This window comes from Phalacrocorax carbo, chromosome 3, assembly GCF_963921805.1.
Source record: "Phalacrocorax carbo chromosome 3, bPhaCar2.1, whole genome shotgun sequence".
Classification (NCBI taxonomy): domain Eukaryota; kingdom Metazoa; phylum Chordata; class Aves; order Suliformes; family Phalacrocoracidae; genus Phalacrocorax; species Phalacrocorax carbo.
The window spans coordinates 90,548,441-90,561,732 of NC_087515.1; the positions used below are offsets into that span (position 1 = coordinate 90,548,441).

At 38.5% G+C, this 13,292-nt stretch overlaps 1 protein-coding gene across 6 annotated transcripts in view; it reads right to left on the reverse strand.

Moving 5' to 3' along the window:
* Nucleotides 1-2,738: 2,738 nt before the first annotated feature.
* The window catches only part of LOC104050342 (cytochrome b5 reductase 4), a 43,536-nt gene continuing 32,982 nt past the window's right edge, over nt 2,739-13,292 (reverse strand). For 4 of the 6 annotated variants that reach the window (XM_064447698.1, XM_064447696.1, XM_064447694.1 and 1 more), the window contains 3 exons: nt 9,659-9,745; nt 7,785-7,949; nt 2,739-6,891 (listed from right to left, as the gene is read on the reverse strand). In XM_064447698.1, coding sequence (XP_064303768.1) covers nt 6,837-6,891; nt 7,785-7,949; nt 9,659-9,745 — 307 coding nt within the window. In that variant the 3' untranslated portion in view covers nt 2,739-6,836. Of the gene's footprint in view, nt 6,892-7,016; nt 7,097-7,784; nt 7,950-9,658; nt 9,746-13,292 lie in introns of all 6 variants that reach the window. The other 2 variants (XR_010372273.1, XM_064447697.1) reach the window with 2 other exon arrangements.

Genomic DNA, 13,292 nt, shown 5'->3' on the forward strand with positions numbered 1-13,292 from the left:
AATGGGCATCTTTGCTTTGACCTACTCGTGTTAGAGGCGCACACGATTTATCCCTTCTCTGTTTTATCAAAGGAAAACCGTTCGGCTGAGCCCAGTGACTTCACTGACAAGGCTTTTGCCCCTCTCATTTGTAATACATGAGTATAGTTTCATACAAACACACACACTGCTTTCCAGCTACATTATTTGGTTATTACTGTCTCTGCAAGCTTTCACCTGTGATCTCTAATCACCCAGTTCTTGTCTATCAGGATTTACTTTTGTAAAAACCCGGCATCAATATACATAAACATGACCTATTTTCTATTACTTTCAGCAAAGAGAATATGACTGGAATTATGAGAGAATTTTTTAAAAAAGTATCTAAAGAATACTTTTCTACCCTCTGTTATCAATTTCTATCTCTAAAACCATTAAATGTGATACAAAGTCTTAATCCAATTTGCAGGTATTAAAAGAGGGACACATTAAAAAAGCCAGATACAGCCACTGAATATCCAGACAACTCTAAATCATAAGAATTCCTCCTTTTTATGAATGAAATTTTTCCTAAGTGGACTAGTTACCATACCATAAGTAAAGGGATGTTATGGAGAAAATACACTGTGCTGGACACTCAAGTATCCAAATTTACAAATTTTGTCCAGTAATCCAATACCACAGGCAAAGTTGCTTGTTATTTATATGGCTATGACACTCCGATGGCTGTATGCTTCAAGGAAAAAATATGCTACTGCTGCCTTCATCCTCACTGCAAAACAACAGGTTAAGTGAATACAGATGTGAAAAATTATGAAAAACAGAGGAGGTATACGGTCTTCAGAATGTGATGGGTGGGTTATACTCTCTAACAACAGAATCTGCATGAAACTGAACTATGAAGTAACAGGAATTGTTACCGCAGAAAGGTAAGTTTGTGCACGCATTCATAGAATGAAAGGATAAACTGGGTGTGAAGCAGCCTCAAGAAGTCTCCAGTGCAGACCAGGGCGCTCAGGGCTGCATCCAGTCAGGTCTTGAAAGCCCCAGGGGGGACAGAGACTGCACCACATCTCCAGGGGGCTCTTCCAGCCAACGTTTCCACAGAATCCTATTCAAGAACTGTGCTGGAAGCACTCATCTGAGGATTTAAAGTACTTTTTTTTTTTTTCTCTGGCATGTTTTAGAAGTCATGGAAGCCGCTTTGCAATATGCCTTATAAACACCAGCTCACACAGGGACACAGAACAGTTGCAGGAATGTGCCAGTTTGATCACATCACCCACAATAAAGGTTAAGGACAGGAGAAACGCAGACGGTCAGCAGCTCTATTTTAACAGCCACATAAGGCTGTGACGCTACCTAATGCAAACAGGCAGACCATGAGCATCACTGCCTTCAAAAAAACATTTTAACTTGTTCAATATTAATTAGCCTTGATTTTAGATGTTCAGCCTAATATTCATCACTTCAGGAATTTATTATAGAATTTATAATCTGCAACAAGTCTTTCAAGTATTAGAACAATGTAAGTAAAACTTAAAGTCACACTTCAGCCACTTTTAACAACCAGTATCATATCTAGATTAGAAAGTTGAAATAATGTCAAACGGCCATTTGTTGCTAAGATACTCGTGCAAAGCAAGTTATGAGTAATAACAGATCTATTCAAAACTTCAAAGGAAATCAGAGGCTTTCAGAAGTAGACTATTCACCCCAAATTACATCCTAAAAATCCTCAAAGTGCCTGAAGTTCTGAGAGCCTATCTTGGGGGAAACAAGCAACGCTGCTCATGTCACCAGAAAGCCCACTCTGGAACTTGGGAACGAGTGTCCCTCCACTACAGATGTCAAATTCTGACTGCTTGCAACTACACACTTGGATATGATCTGGATTTCAAGCGTTGCAAAAAGATGCTTAAATAGGTATCTTCCCAATTGGAAATGTAGAATGCCATGCTCAGAAAGGTCCTCCCGAAGTGGTCTAAACGGGATCACCACAGGGATATCACCCTTGACAAGGCCAGAGCAATGAAGACTGTAGCTGGAATTGAAACATTTGGGGACTATTCTTTTACCAAACCACGCAGCTCAAAGAGCCACGTTACAGACTTATCCGCAAGAGAAGAATGAGAGAGGGGAAATGCATCAGTCATCTTCTATGGCAGCATTTTATGAGGTAGTGAGTTCATATAAAAATGTTTCTTTCTGAAAATTCCCATTCAAATTGCGATTTAATGTGCAGATTTTGCACAAGTTCCACAGATCTGTGTGGTGGGTTTATGCTTTAGTTTGGTTTTGCTTGGTTGGTTTTTAAAACTGCACAATCAAGATGCAGCAGTGTTACGTAAAAGGCAGAAGATAGATATATTTCCAAGACACTGATAATACACCTTCTTGTGAAGGAGAAGAAACTGTTTATTTCAACTGCATGTAGCGTGATGAACCGCTGATGTTGAGGTCACTGACACACAAAATTTATGACCATCTTTTAAAATAAGGTGGGTGTTGCACAGTTCTGTAATGCGGGAATTTTTCTAGAAGAGCAGCTAAGGGCTAGTATGGTAAAAGATACACCTACGTGGAGGTTTCTGTGGCTTCTTCCCAAAATCAATTTCGCTCAGAAAAACAAGAAATGCGTGGGAAGAAGAAAGCAAACTTTTCCACCTGTGTAAAGAATCTCCTCCAGAAGAGTCAGAACAACTGATGCAGTGAAATAATAAACACTGTGTAAACAAAACATTAGAATGTTTTGGGAGTTGTTTTTTGGTTTTTGTTTTTTTTTTTTTTTTTTTTGCTAATGAATGACTGCATTCTTCAAATTCCTTGTATTTACTGGGTGGTTTTATTAAGAACACTTTTCTATAAGCAATTGTCTCTTAATGAACATATAAACATCTCCTTTAGCAGCAGCAGAGAGCTGATCAACTACGCCACTTCACATTGGCTCTCTGACCTTGTTTTAATCAGTGTTTGAATATGTAAGTATTCCAGGACTAGGACTGATATATCTGCAAATTGGATTTTCCTATAAGCAATTGTCTTTCTCACATTTACTACGGGCAAAAAAACCCAAGAAGCTGAGTTTTAAAAAATACAGCTGGCAAATAATTGTTACAATTTATCATCCCTTTTCATTATCAGCAGCATGCAGCAGCTAGCTATAAAAGTCTTAGCAATGCATTGCAATGTGTAATTGGGATTTAAATCTGTGTCTTCAACAACAAAATGCAATATAAACACTGTATTAACTACTGTATTTTTCAAGTTTCTCACATGTGGACAAACCTAAATATTTTATGAATAGTCTCTTGGCAGACTTAATATACTGTACTCAAGTGTTTACTTCTTCAAGCTACTGTTTTAATTACAAAAAAATATGTGTCTATAGCTGTAAACGTAACAAATTACATGAAGAGTTTATCCAAGTATATGTTCCAAGCAAATTGCTAGGAGACTGCAGATGTCCCTTTTTCCCCATAAAGGGTTTTCCATACAAGTTCCCTGTTTGACCCTGACAACACAGTAATTAAGCCAGTGCCTTTTGATGAGTGTTTCAAATATCCTCTTGGAAAACCAAAACGGGTTTGTTTCTTGGTGAAATACCATCCAGAGATGGCACAGAGCGTCAATTCAAGACAGTATTTATCTGACGTTGGCAGGTAATAGGAGAATATTCTTCTGATGTCATCTTCCACTTTTAGTCTTACTTCCCAGGGAAACATAGCTCTTTTCTGGTCAATCTCTGCACAGCACATGAGAGCCTGTTCTCTCTCTCCTCTTCCCATCCAATAACTCTGAATCTGCAGTCCAGCTTCAACATTTTGCTGAGCACAAACTTACTGTAAAGTCATTTTAACCAACAGAAAGCTTATGGGAAGATCCATTCAATTTCAACAAGGCAAGTCACTGAACTAATGCTAAAGAACGGAAAGTTGTACCAGGACAGGACAAACCCCACCCCCCCATTTTTCAGGAAATTAGTATGTCACATCCCCAGAGATGTGCGAATTCTGAAAAACTTATACCACGGTCTGAAAATCTAGCTAGGGAAACATCAGTTACAAATGTTGGATATATGTATGGAGGGTTTTTTTTAACTTCCAGAAAGTATTGATCTCTTCCTGTGTAAGAAAAAACCATGGAATGTAACTGCCAGAAGCTGCAAGAAAACCTTGGTACTTGTTGAGAACTAGATGCCACCACAACACAACCGGAGTGCAGATACATTGGAAAACCTCCATTTCAACAACAACAAAAAAGATAATAAATTCCACACTAATTGATTATAATTTGTCACAGTCAAAAAACCAAAGGATGAAGCTCTGCATAGGAATACTAGTTCTTTATTACTTAAAACAGACAATTTGACAAGTCTATTCGATCATACCAAAGAAAGCAGAAACACTCGCTCACTATTTCATGCTCAACTTGTTGCACCCCAGGATCATCAGCTGCCCTCTCGCCCCCAGTGCAATGGGATCCCTGCAGTGCACTGGTCCAAATGATAACTTCACATTGATTCATGGATAATCTCGTGCAGGAATCTCCAACCTCTCCCCTTTACTAAGCCAGATTTCCAGGAACAATACCGTTTCAACAAACCCTGGAAACAAACTCCTCTTTCCCCTGTGGACAGACACAGCCCAAGACCCAAGAAGTTTACTCCAACCCCATGAAGATCTGACCTAGAAGAACCACCACAGCAGAACACCTCTGCACTCAGTCTCTTGTTGGACTTGCAAGGGCAGCTACCAATTTGGTTGCTTTCCTTGCTTCACCTTTTATGTATTTAAGATCCACACACCTTACGACACTGAACATAACCAATTGCTCCAGGGTCTGCCTTGCTTCAGGATGACAGCCCTAAAGTCTCCAACAGCACAACTTTCTTCAAGCTGCAACTATAAACAGCAATTACCAGTAGTAACCAGACTGAAAATAAACTTTCAGAAACCAAAGGGGATGCGCATTAACTGCACGAGCTTCTAGACCTACTCTGAAGAAGCTCCATGTCCGTGGTCACCACCTGGACTGCATGAAGCCTTCGAGAAGTCATCATCCATTGACAAATATGGCCTGTGCCCTATGGCAAAGGATAAAGTCATTGATGTACCATGTCACAACAGCTACTTACCCAAAGCACTTTATTTCATCCTTTTGGATAAAGGCAAATAAGAACAATCAAAGCACCAAGGGCAGGATATTGGCAAAGTAACCTGTTAAAGGCAAAAAGCCTCACAGCGAGGCAATTATTAAATTCTTTTACACTGGAAACCATCCCATCAGATCCTGGGTGACAGGAACACGAGGAATTCCTCAGTATCCTATGGGAGATGTAAGGTTTAGTCATTAACACTAAAATGTAATTTTTTTAAGTCACCACAGTAATCTTGCATTTGGGACAGGAAAAAAAACCAATAAAACTCAGTGACTGCTTTGTTTTTCTCTTCCAGCAGAAGAGAAACCTGTTCAGAGCTTTTTAGTACAAATCTCCAAAAATAATGCATTGCAAAATTATAACTGAAAACATTTAGATCCTTCTAGATGACAAGATGATGACACTACCACTGTCTCTTCTGAAATAACTTGTAACCTAGGGGCAATGACTGACAACCAGATCATTTTCTAACTTCAAGTCTAATAAATGAGAGGGCACTGATGGGACGACAGCTCTGTTTAGCATAGCCAGTCACTGTCAGATAGCAATTTAACCTTTTTAAAGGGTATTATTAAAACATTTTTCATGAATGCTGAAGCAGTAACGATACAACCACAAGTCTGGCTTCTTAGGAGGAAGAAATACCCGTTTACCACAACAGAAGGATGCAAATAGTACTAGATGTCATACGCAACAACGCCTACAGATGTTACTGACAACATCTAGAAGGGGGGTAGCCGCTTTGCTGCTTTTTTCTCCAAGCTATTCTTAGACAGCAGATTACTGCCTCATGAGAACATGCTTTTAGTACTGGAGTAAAAAAACCCCACTGACTCAAATAGCCTCATTTAATATTACTGCAACCTGCCAAATATTTTTAGTTACTTCTATGGTCCTTACCCTGGTATCTGCAGGCCATACGCTGTCATGGTTTTAACCTCAGAATGGTTCATGACAAGGGATGTCCGGTACCAGTGAGGTCACACAGTAAGTTTTGTTCATTATTGTTAATTGAAAGTTTGTTTTATATTGTTATTGAGACCAAGACTCTGAGCCTCTGTTCTGAGTTCTCTAAGTTTGTGCAAACCTTTCTGCGTGACATTATAAATAGAAAATACAAAAAAAAAGTTACAAAAATGCATAAAGTAATGTAAAATTGGTATTTTTTTATTATTTGATGTAAACTTTTATATTTTACCAAAGGTACTTCAATTCTTTGTTTACAAAGCCAAAAATGTATCTGCATCACTTGCAAGTCAAATAAAGATTTCAGATGAAAAAGAACATTTTTCAAGGACTGGTTACCTGAGTTACAGTGCAATATTAACTTCGGACAGTATCGCTCTTAAGACTCTCTACAATAAGAAATAAGAAGCTTTGAGTCAAAATTTAAATCAGTGCTTACCATAATTTTAAGCATTCTCATGAACCAACAACATGAAATACTTCACATAATGTATACTATGCATTTTTGCTTGCCTCTACAATAAATTAATACCCTGAATTAGGAAAAATATTTACAAAACCAAGATAAAACACAGTACAAAATTTTTTTCAAAGAGATATTTCTTCCAAGAAACAGTTTGGTACCAAGAGTGAAATTTCAAGTCTTACAAAATTGCTTCTCACTTGAAGTCATGAAGATAAATAAATAAGATTGAATTATACAAACAAACATTGATATCCTCATATGGGTTTATGCACTAAAAGCGTGTATCTCTTCCTGGGAGTATCCAAGATCCTTCAGATATCTGAAAGTAAAAAGTCAAATTTCTAATATTAATATTTGGAACCCAAACCCCACCACAGACACAGCGGAAGCACAACTTCAGCACCACTGTCTTGCTTTTATTCAGACATGCACAATGAAGTTTACCTTTGCAAATACATTTAGAAAACATTTCATGCCCAGGAGCCCATATGTACTACATTATCTTCTAGGATACTGAAAGATTTCTAAAAATAAATGCAGATATCTATTTGAAGTATCTCAGATTTCCCAAGAGGCAGTATGATTATTGGCCAATTCCACCCTCCATACACCCAACTTCAGTAGGGCTGCAGAAATGCAGGCGATGTCCATATTGGTTCAATATTTTGAAGCTGGGTAAGAGAAGGTTAGGGGATTTTTATCTTTAAATACATGACATATAAAATAAGGGAAGTATTAGGTACAGACATAAATTAATGCATTAATAAAAACTGAGACAAGTGTCTGTGACGGGATAGCTGCTTTGAATGTTACTTCTCGTAATTTCATTTCTCAAGCTAACAGCAACACAGAAAGCTTACTTCTTGTTGTAACAACTGTTCTATGAGCATCAAATTAAAAGCAGCATTTAAAACCTTGAGGAAAAAGGGTCATTGTTGAAGAGATGCTCTTAGAAAGTTTTGGACAACTTACTAGAGCTCATGAAATTTACATATTAGTGGTATTTACTTACCTACGCACTAAATACACTCCTAAGTACAATGCCAGGTGCTTTTATAAATTCATTTTTAAAAAGATTTAGAAACTTTTCTTACAAAGCAGAAAACAGAAGGCCATTTCTGAAAGACTACCAAGTCAGAAACATTAGAGCTAGTTAGGTGATCAAATTTTTAAAAATTTCTCATTCTCCCGTTCATCATTTAAAGTACTCACTGTACTCCTTGTTCTGTAAAAGGTGTTGGACCACAGATGCAGATAAGCACCTTGGAGTCTTTTCTACTTCTTTTCACAAACTCACAGAGAAGAGATGAAGAAATCTTCCCGTGTTTACCCACCCAGTCCTTTGTTGGTTGTGAAAGAACAAATTGAACCTCAAACCTGGTAAGCAGAAGAATATTTCAGAAATATTGCCTCTGACTTGCCACACAAAATGCAGATTTTGTTTCCCATGATGATTACTTTCTTGTTCTACTCGGCTCCTGCTGGCACAGTATCAGTCATCACAGACACTAAGTTGTTCCTACCAATCACATCAATCAAATTGCCTCCAGTATTGTGCATTTAATTATTTAACCCAGTCTTTCAATCTTAAAAATTTTAGCTGTTATTTCACCTTACAAAGAAAAACAGCTGGTACCAATTAAGATACTGAAGCACAGATTTTATCGTTCCATTATTCACTTACACAAATGCATTATTATTTCACAAGTAGTGAAATAACACTTAGCCAAACTTGTGAAAATGTCAGTACAATTTCATTAATGAGAAAACACTATCACTGGTTTAACCACTAACAGCATAGTTATTGAGTAAAACACAAGCACTTCTGTATCTGAGACTCCTTAGTGAAAGGGAGAAAGGGGTTTGACTGTAAATTTGCACAATGTCTAGACTATGAAGCTTTCAATGTGCCAGACACAACCAGGTTATGAAATAATATTGATTTTTCAATTCAATGCTGTGAAGGAACAAGTGAAATTAATTTGTTTGTACAATTTCAGCTAAGAATTAAGTAAGCATAAACAAAACATACTTCCACCATGTAAAATCTAGCAGTGACAATTTACCTAGTGATAAAAACAAGGGTACTGAAATTAAAAGGCAATCTGATGTTCTTATGTCTCCGAACAGAACTACCTGCTAAACTAAGGTAACATTACATATGCGCTAGTGCCTTTTAATCTATAATCACATTGTAACTGAGGAAAAAATGCAACAATTAGACAGTAAGTAAAAATGAAAGAAACAGGCCTAAACTTTAAGTTTCTAGATAAACATTGAATTTCTAGATAATAATTTTCACACCTAAGTGACACTATAGAGAAGTCTCCTCCTTCCACTCCTGTGCTGGTTTTGGCTGGGATAGAGTTAATTTTCTTCACAGTAGCTGGTACGGGGCTGCGTTGTAGATTTGTGCTGGAAACAGTGTTGATGAAAACATCCCTGTGTTATTACTGCTGAGCAGCACTTACACAGAGTCAAGGCCTTTTCTGCCTCTCACCCCACCAGCGAGGAGGCTGGGGGTGCACAAGAAGCTGGGAGGGGACATGGCTGGGACAGCTGACCCCAACTGACCAAAGGGATGTCCCACACCATGTGACGTCATGCTCAGCACAGAACACCGGAGGAAGAAGAAGAAAAGGGGGGGGGGGGAAGACAGACATTGAGTGATGGCATTTGTCTTCAAGTAACTGTTACATGTGATGGAGCCCTGCTTTCCTGGGGATGGCTGAACACCTGCCTGCCCATGGGAAGGAGTGAATGAATTCCTTGTTTTGTTTTGCTTGTGTGCATGGTTTTTTGTTTTACCTGTTAAACTGTCTTTATCTCAACCCATGAGTTTTCTCACTTTTACCCTTCTGATTCTCTCCCCCAGCCCCCCAGAGGGGGAGTGAATGAGTGGCTGGGTGGAGCTTAGTTGCCAGCTGGGGTTAAACCATGAGAGCTCCATAGGTCTCATTAAATTCTTATCCAAGAGTTTCCAGAATTGGGATCTGTCTTTGTGCTAAAGTCATACAGTTAACCTAAGCCTTCTTCTTCTGTATGCTGAGATTGTACAAGTTGATCTCCACAAGACTTTTAAATACCTTTCATCTTTAAGAGCTAATTGCTCTAGTTGGCTTCTCCAAAGTATGTCATCCTCTGTTTTGTTGAAGAAGATCAGCTTCACTGTCCTTAAGGAAAATAAAAAAAATTAACTGCTGGTTGTTTCTGGTTTTGAAACACCTGTAAAGAATTGGAACTTACTGCATTATACAGAAGCCTTTTACTTACATTGTGTTTGTTTTGCAACTCTGCAATCCTCAAATCTTATTGCCATTAACCCAATATAGTATCTTTCCTGCTGTACCTGAAAGTCTGTTGAACTTGTGACTTCTAAATGTCATACCCCTGTCTGCACTTGCAACCTCTAGTTCAGGAATTGCTGTCCTAAGAAAAACAGTCTCTTGAAGTTGCTAAGACCGGACTGAGAATACAGTCTAGCTTGTCAAGTTTTATCTAGTGGTTTCTCAATATTATTTGAGCACTACTACTTAAATTAGTATGAACTGTACACCTTTTTAATATTACATACACGTTGTAGAGGTGAAACTGGAATTTCAAGAAGGTTATGTCAATATTAATTTCATAAAGATGGAATCTAAACAGAGGAGTAAAAGAAAATTAAGTCATAACTGGAAGAGCAAACTACAGCTTTGTACCAGGTTATCATATTCCTACTTTGTTGATTTATAAAATCTGCTTACCTGGAAAGCTACCATTTACAAGCATTGTATTTGCCAGACAGTTCACATTAAAAAAAAAATATGCTCTGTCATTAAGGTTAGTGCTATTACCCCTTGAGATTTTTATGCTACATGGAGGTAAAACACAAAGACTGACTTTACAAAACAGAATTTGGTGAAGCCACATAAACCTAACTCCTCCTTTATTGCTAATGACAGACTAATACCCTGGGGACAACTGATATGAGACAGATAATCTGTTGTTAAGGGCAAGCAGTTTCTGAACTGCACCCCACAGGGCTTGAAGTTACTGCTGTTTTTCCACTCAGGGACAGCTCTGAGCAGAGAGAGCATGTTGCTGTGGTGCCAAACGCAGTAAGTTCAGTGCCGGACTTGCAGGAAGCAGGAGCACTAGGGTATCTGGCACAGAAAAACATGCAGGGCCACATGGGTACCTGTCAGGGCCACCAATGAGGCTGAGCTAAGCTTGCTTGTCCTGAACACCACACAGCCCTGCAATTCCAGTTCCATAACAAGGCACTCCACTACCCAGTGTCCCTTTCAGATGTGGCCAACTTTGCTTCTAAGAGACTAGTGCTAGACACAGTAAGTTTATATGATGCTGGGCTGAAAATATTAGTTCCCATCACCTCATCCTCTGTACCTGGCAGGGAGCCATCTTTCACACATGCACATCACATATGCTAGGGCTTCTGTGAAGGGTTCGTGATCTCCAGCTCTTCTTTAACTGCAAATTAAAAGCCTATATTCTCCCAGTCTGAAGACTTCTAACCTTTTTCCCTTTCAAGAGACCAGGAAACCTCTTACAAGCTACATCAGATGCCAAAGGTAAGAAGTCATCTACTTATGAGAAGCAGGTTCATTTTCTGCTGCCAAAATATAAAACTGAGGTATGACCATTATATATACCACACACCATCAGTAGTGTTATTGAGAGAAAAGTTCCAGGTGCATTACAACTCAAAATAAATTGCAACATACAAGCTTTGGAAAACTTGCCTGTAGAACAAAACAGCCTCAAATAAGCAATGCTGCATATTTAAATGCTAAAATCAACTTATTCAGAAGCTACTATGTGCCAAAAAATCTAGGTTCCTTACATGCTTCCCAGGGCCCACTTCCCTGAAAACATGGTAAATAAAGCTGACTTCAAGAATGTAGTGCTGTCAAAGCTGACATGGTGCACCACAGCATTAAGTGTTATTCAGGTGGGGAAAAAAAGCCAATAAAAAGTGCACAGGAAAGCCATGCATTTTGTTCATTGGGCACAAAGGCAGAAATTGCTTGTTTGGAGAATAAAGCTTTGAGACACCCCTACTGATACTCCCCAGTGTAGACAAACATATCTGCTGCAATACTGCTCAGTACTCAGCATCATAAAGAGAACAGAAAAACCCAAAACTTGGAATGAACTGGTAACAGTTTTGCTAAAAATGAGGGAGAAAACAGCTAAAAGAAAGCGGTGGAGATTTAGGTATGATTCCTGATAGTACAGAAATGCTGGCTGAGAGAATGATGACAGAAGTCTAAATAATAAATGAGAAACTTAGTCAGATCTTTGGAAGGAAATAGGGAGAATCTGACATACTGGTAGCTACTACAAGGGATGCCGGTTTTAATAAACTCAAAAACTGGTATGCAAGGTCTTATGGAAAGCTGTATAGGGAGAGGGGTTAGAGAGGTCCTTAGGTGATTTTAACACAGAGGAAGACGAGGAGGTAGAAAAAGTTACAAAACCACCTTTAAAACCAGAAAAGTGATAACGAAAGTGGAATGTGATATTTAAAGTGAATATAAGAACAGAGTGGTAGTTTAGGATTGAAAAGCTGGAGACCAAAAATATACAACTATCAAGGAGAATTAAGAATAGACTGCAAGCATCCTGTACTTACTTGAGAAGAGCGTTAGCCCTCTACCTAGTATTTACTGCCTTTGCACTTCAGTCTTCTTTAAGAAACGTATCCGATTGCATTTATACACCATCAGTAAAAAGGAGCAAAAATCTCATCTTAAAAGGAAAAAACAGCACAGAGAACTGATATTCTTTTGAAATCAATACTGTGGCCAAATACAATTTGGCCTGTGTGAGAAAAAACAAGACTGAAGGAAGAGCATTATGACCGTGCAGAAAAGGATACTGCAGACAGGAAGAGAACAAATCGTTTTCCACATTTACCGTAGGCAAGAAATAAGAGACTTAAGAGACTTAACAGGGAGACTTTGGCTAGACAGTAAGAATGAAAATCCAATGATCCCAGCACATTACATCACAGCAAACACCGCCTAGGGAAGCTGCAGATCCTCCAACTTTTGCAGTGTGGCCCCAAAGGTTCAGCAGCCCTTGCCCAGCGCTACAGACAGAGCCTGCTTCTGCACCCACGGGTGACAAGTCAGTCATTTTTCAGATCCTTCCTCAACTTTCTGCAATTCACGCTCTAGTGTGTGCAATCAAAGTTTATGGCAATCGTAACTTTTCATGGTAAGATAGTTGTATAGAAATTATATTGTTTATATATACAATCTCATGTATATAGATAGTAAATATAAATGCACATATACACATACACATATAGTAAAGACACTCTTGTAATATTTTCCCAAAAGAGAAAGCGAGGGTTAAAGAGCAATACAAGGCCAAGAAACTAAGTTGCCTAGAGCAGTCAGAAAAACGAAGCTTTAAGTGTCTGCATGTAAACAGAACCTGTACCAGATCAGGTCATTCCAATGCCTAACAAGCTTCCACAGCAAGACGGAAAAATTCATTTTCTTTGACTAGCAAGAAGACAGATGTTGCTGCCTCCTAAGCTAACTGTGAGCACTGAATTCCCATAAGAAACTGTGCTGAAGAGAGTTAAAATAAGCCACTCTGGTTATCTTTCAAGTACAGAGTAGATAAAAACACTATCTGTGCAGTAGTAGTCTTTCACACGTTATCTACTCTGTTTATTCTGGTTAGGGACAAAATGTCAAGATT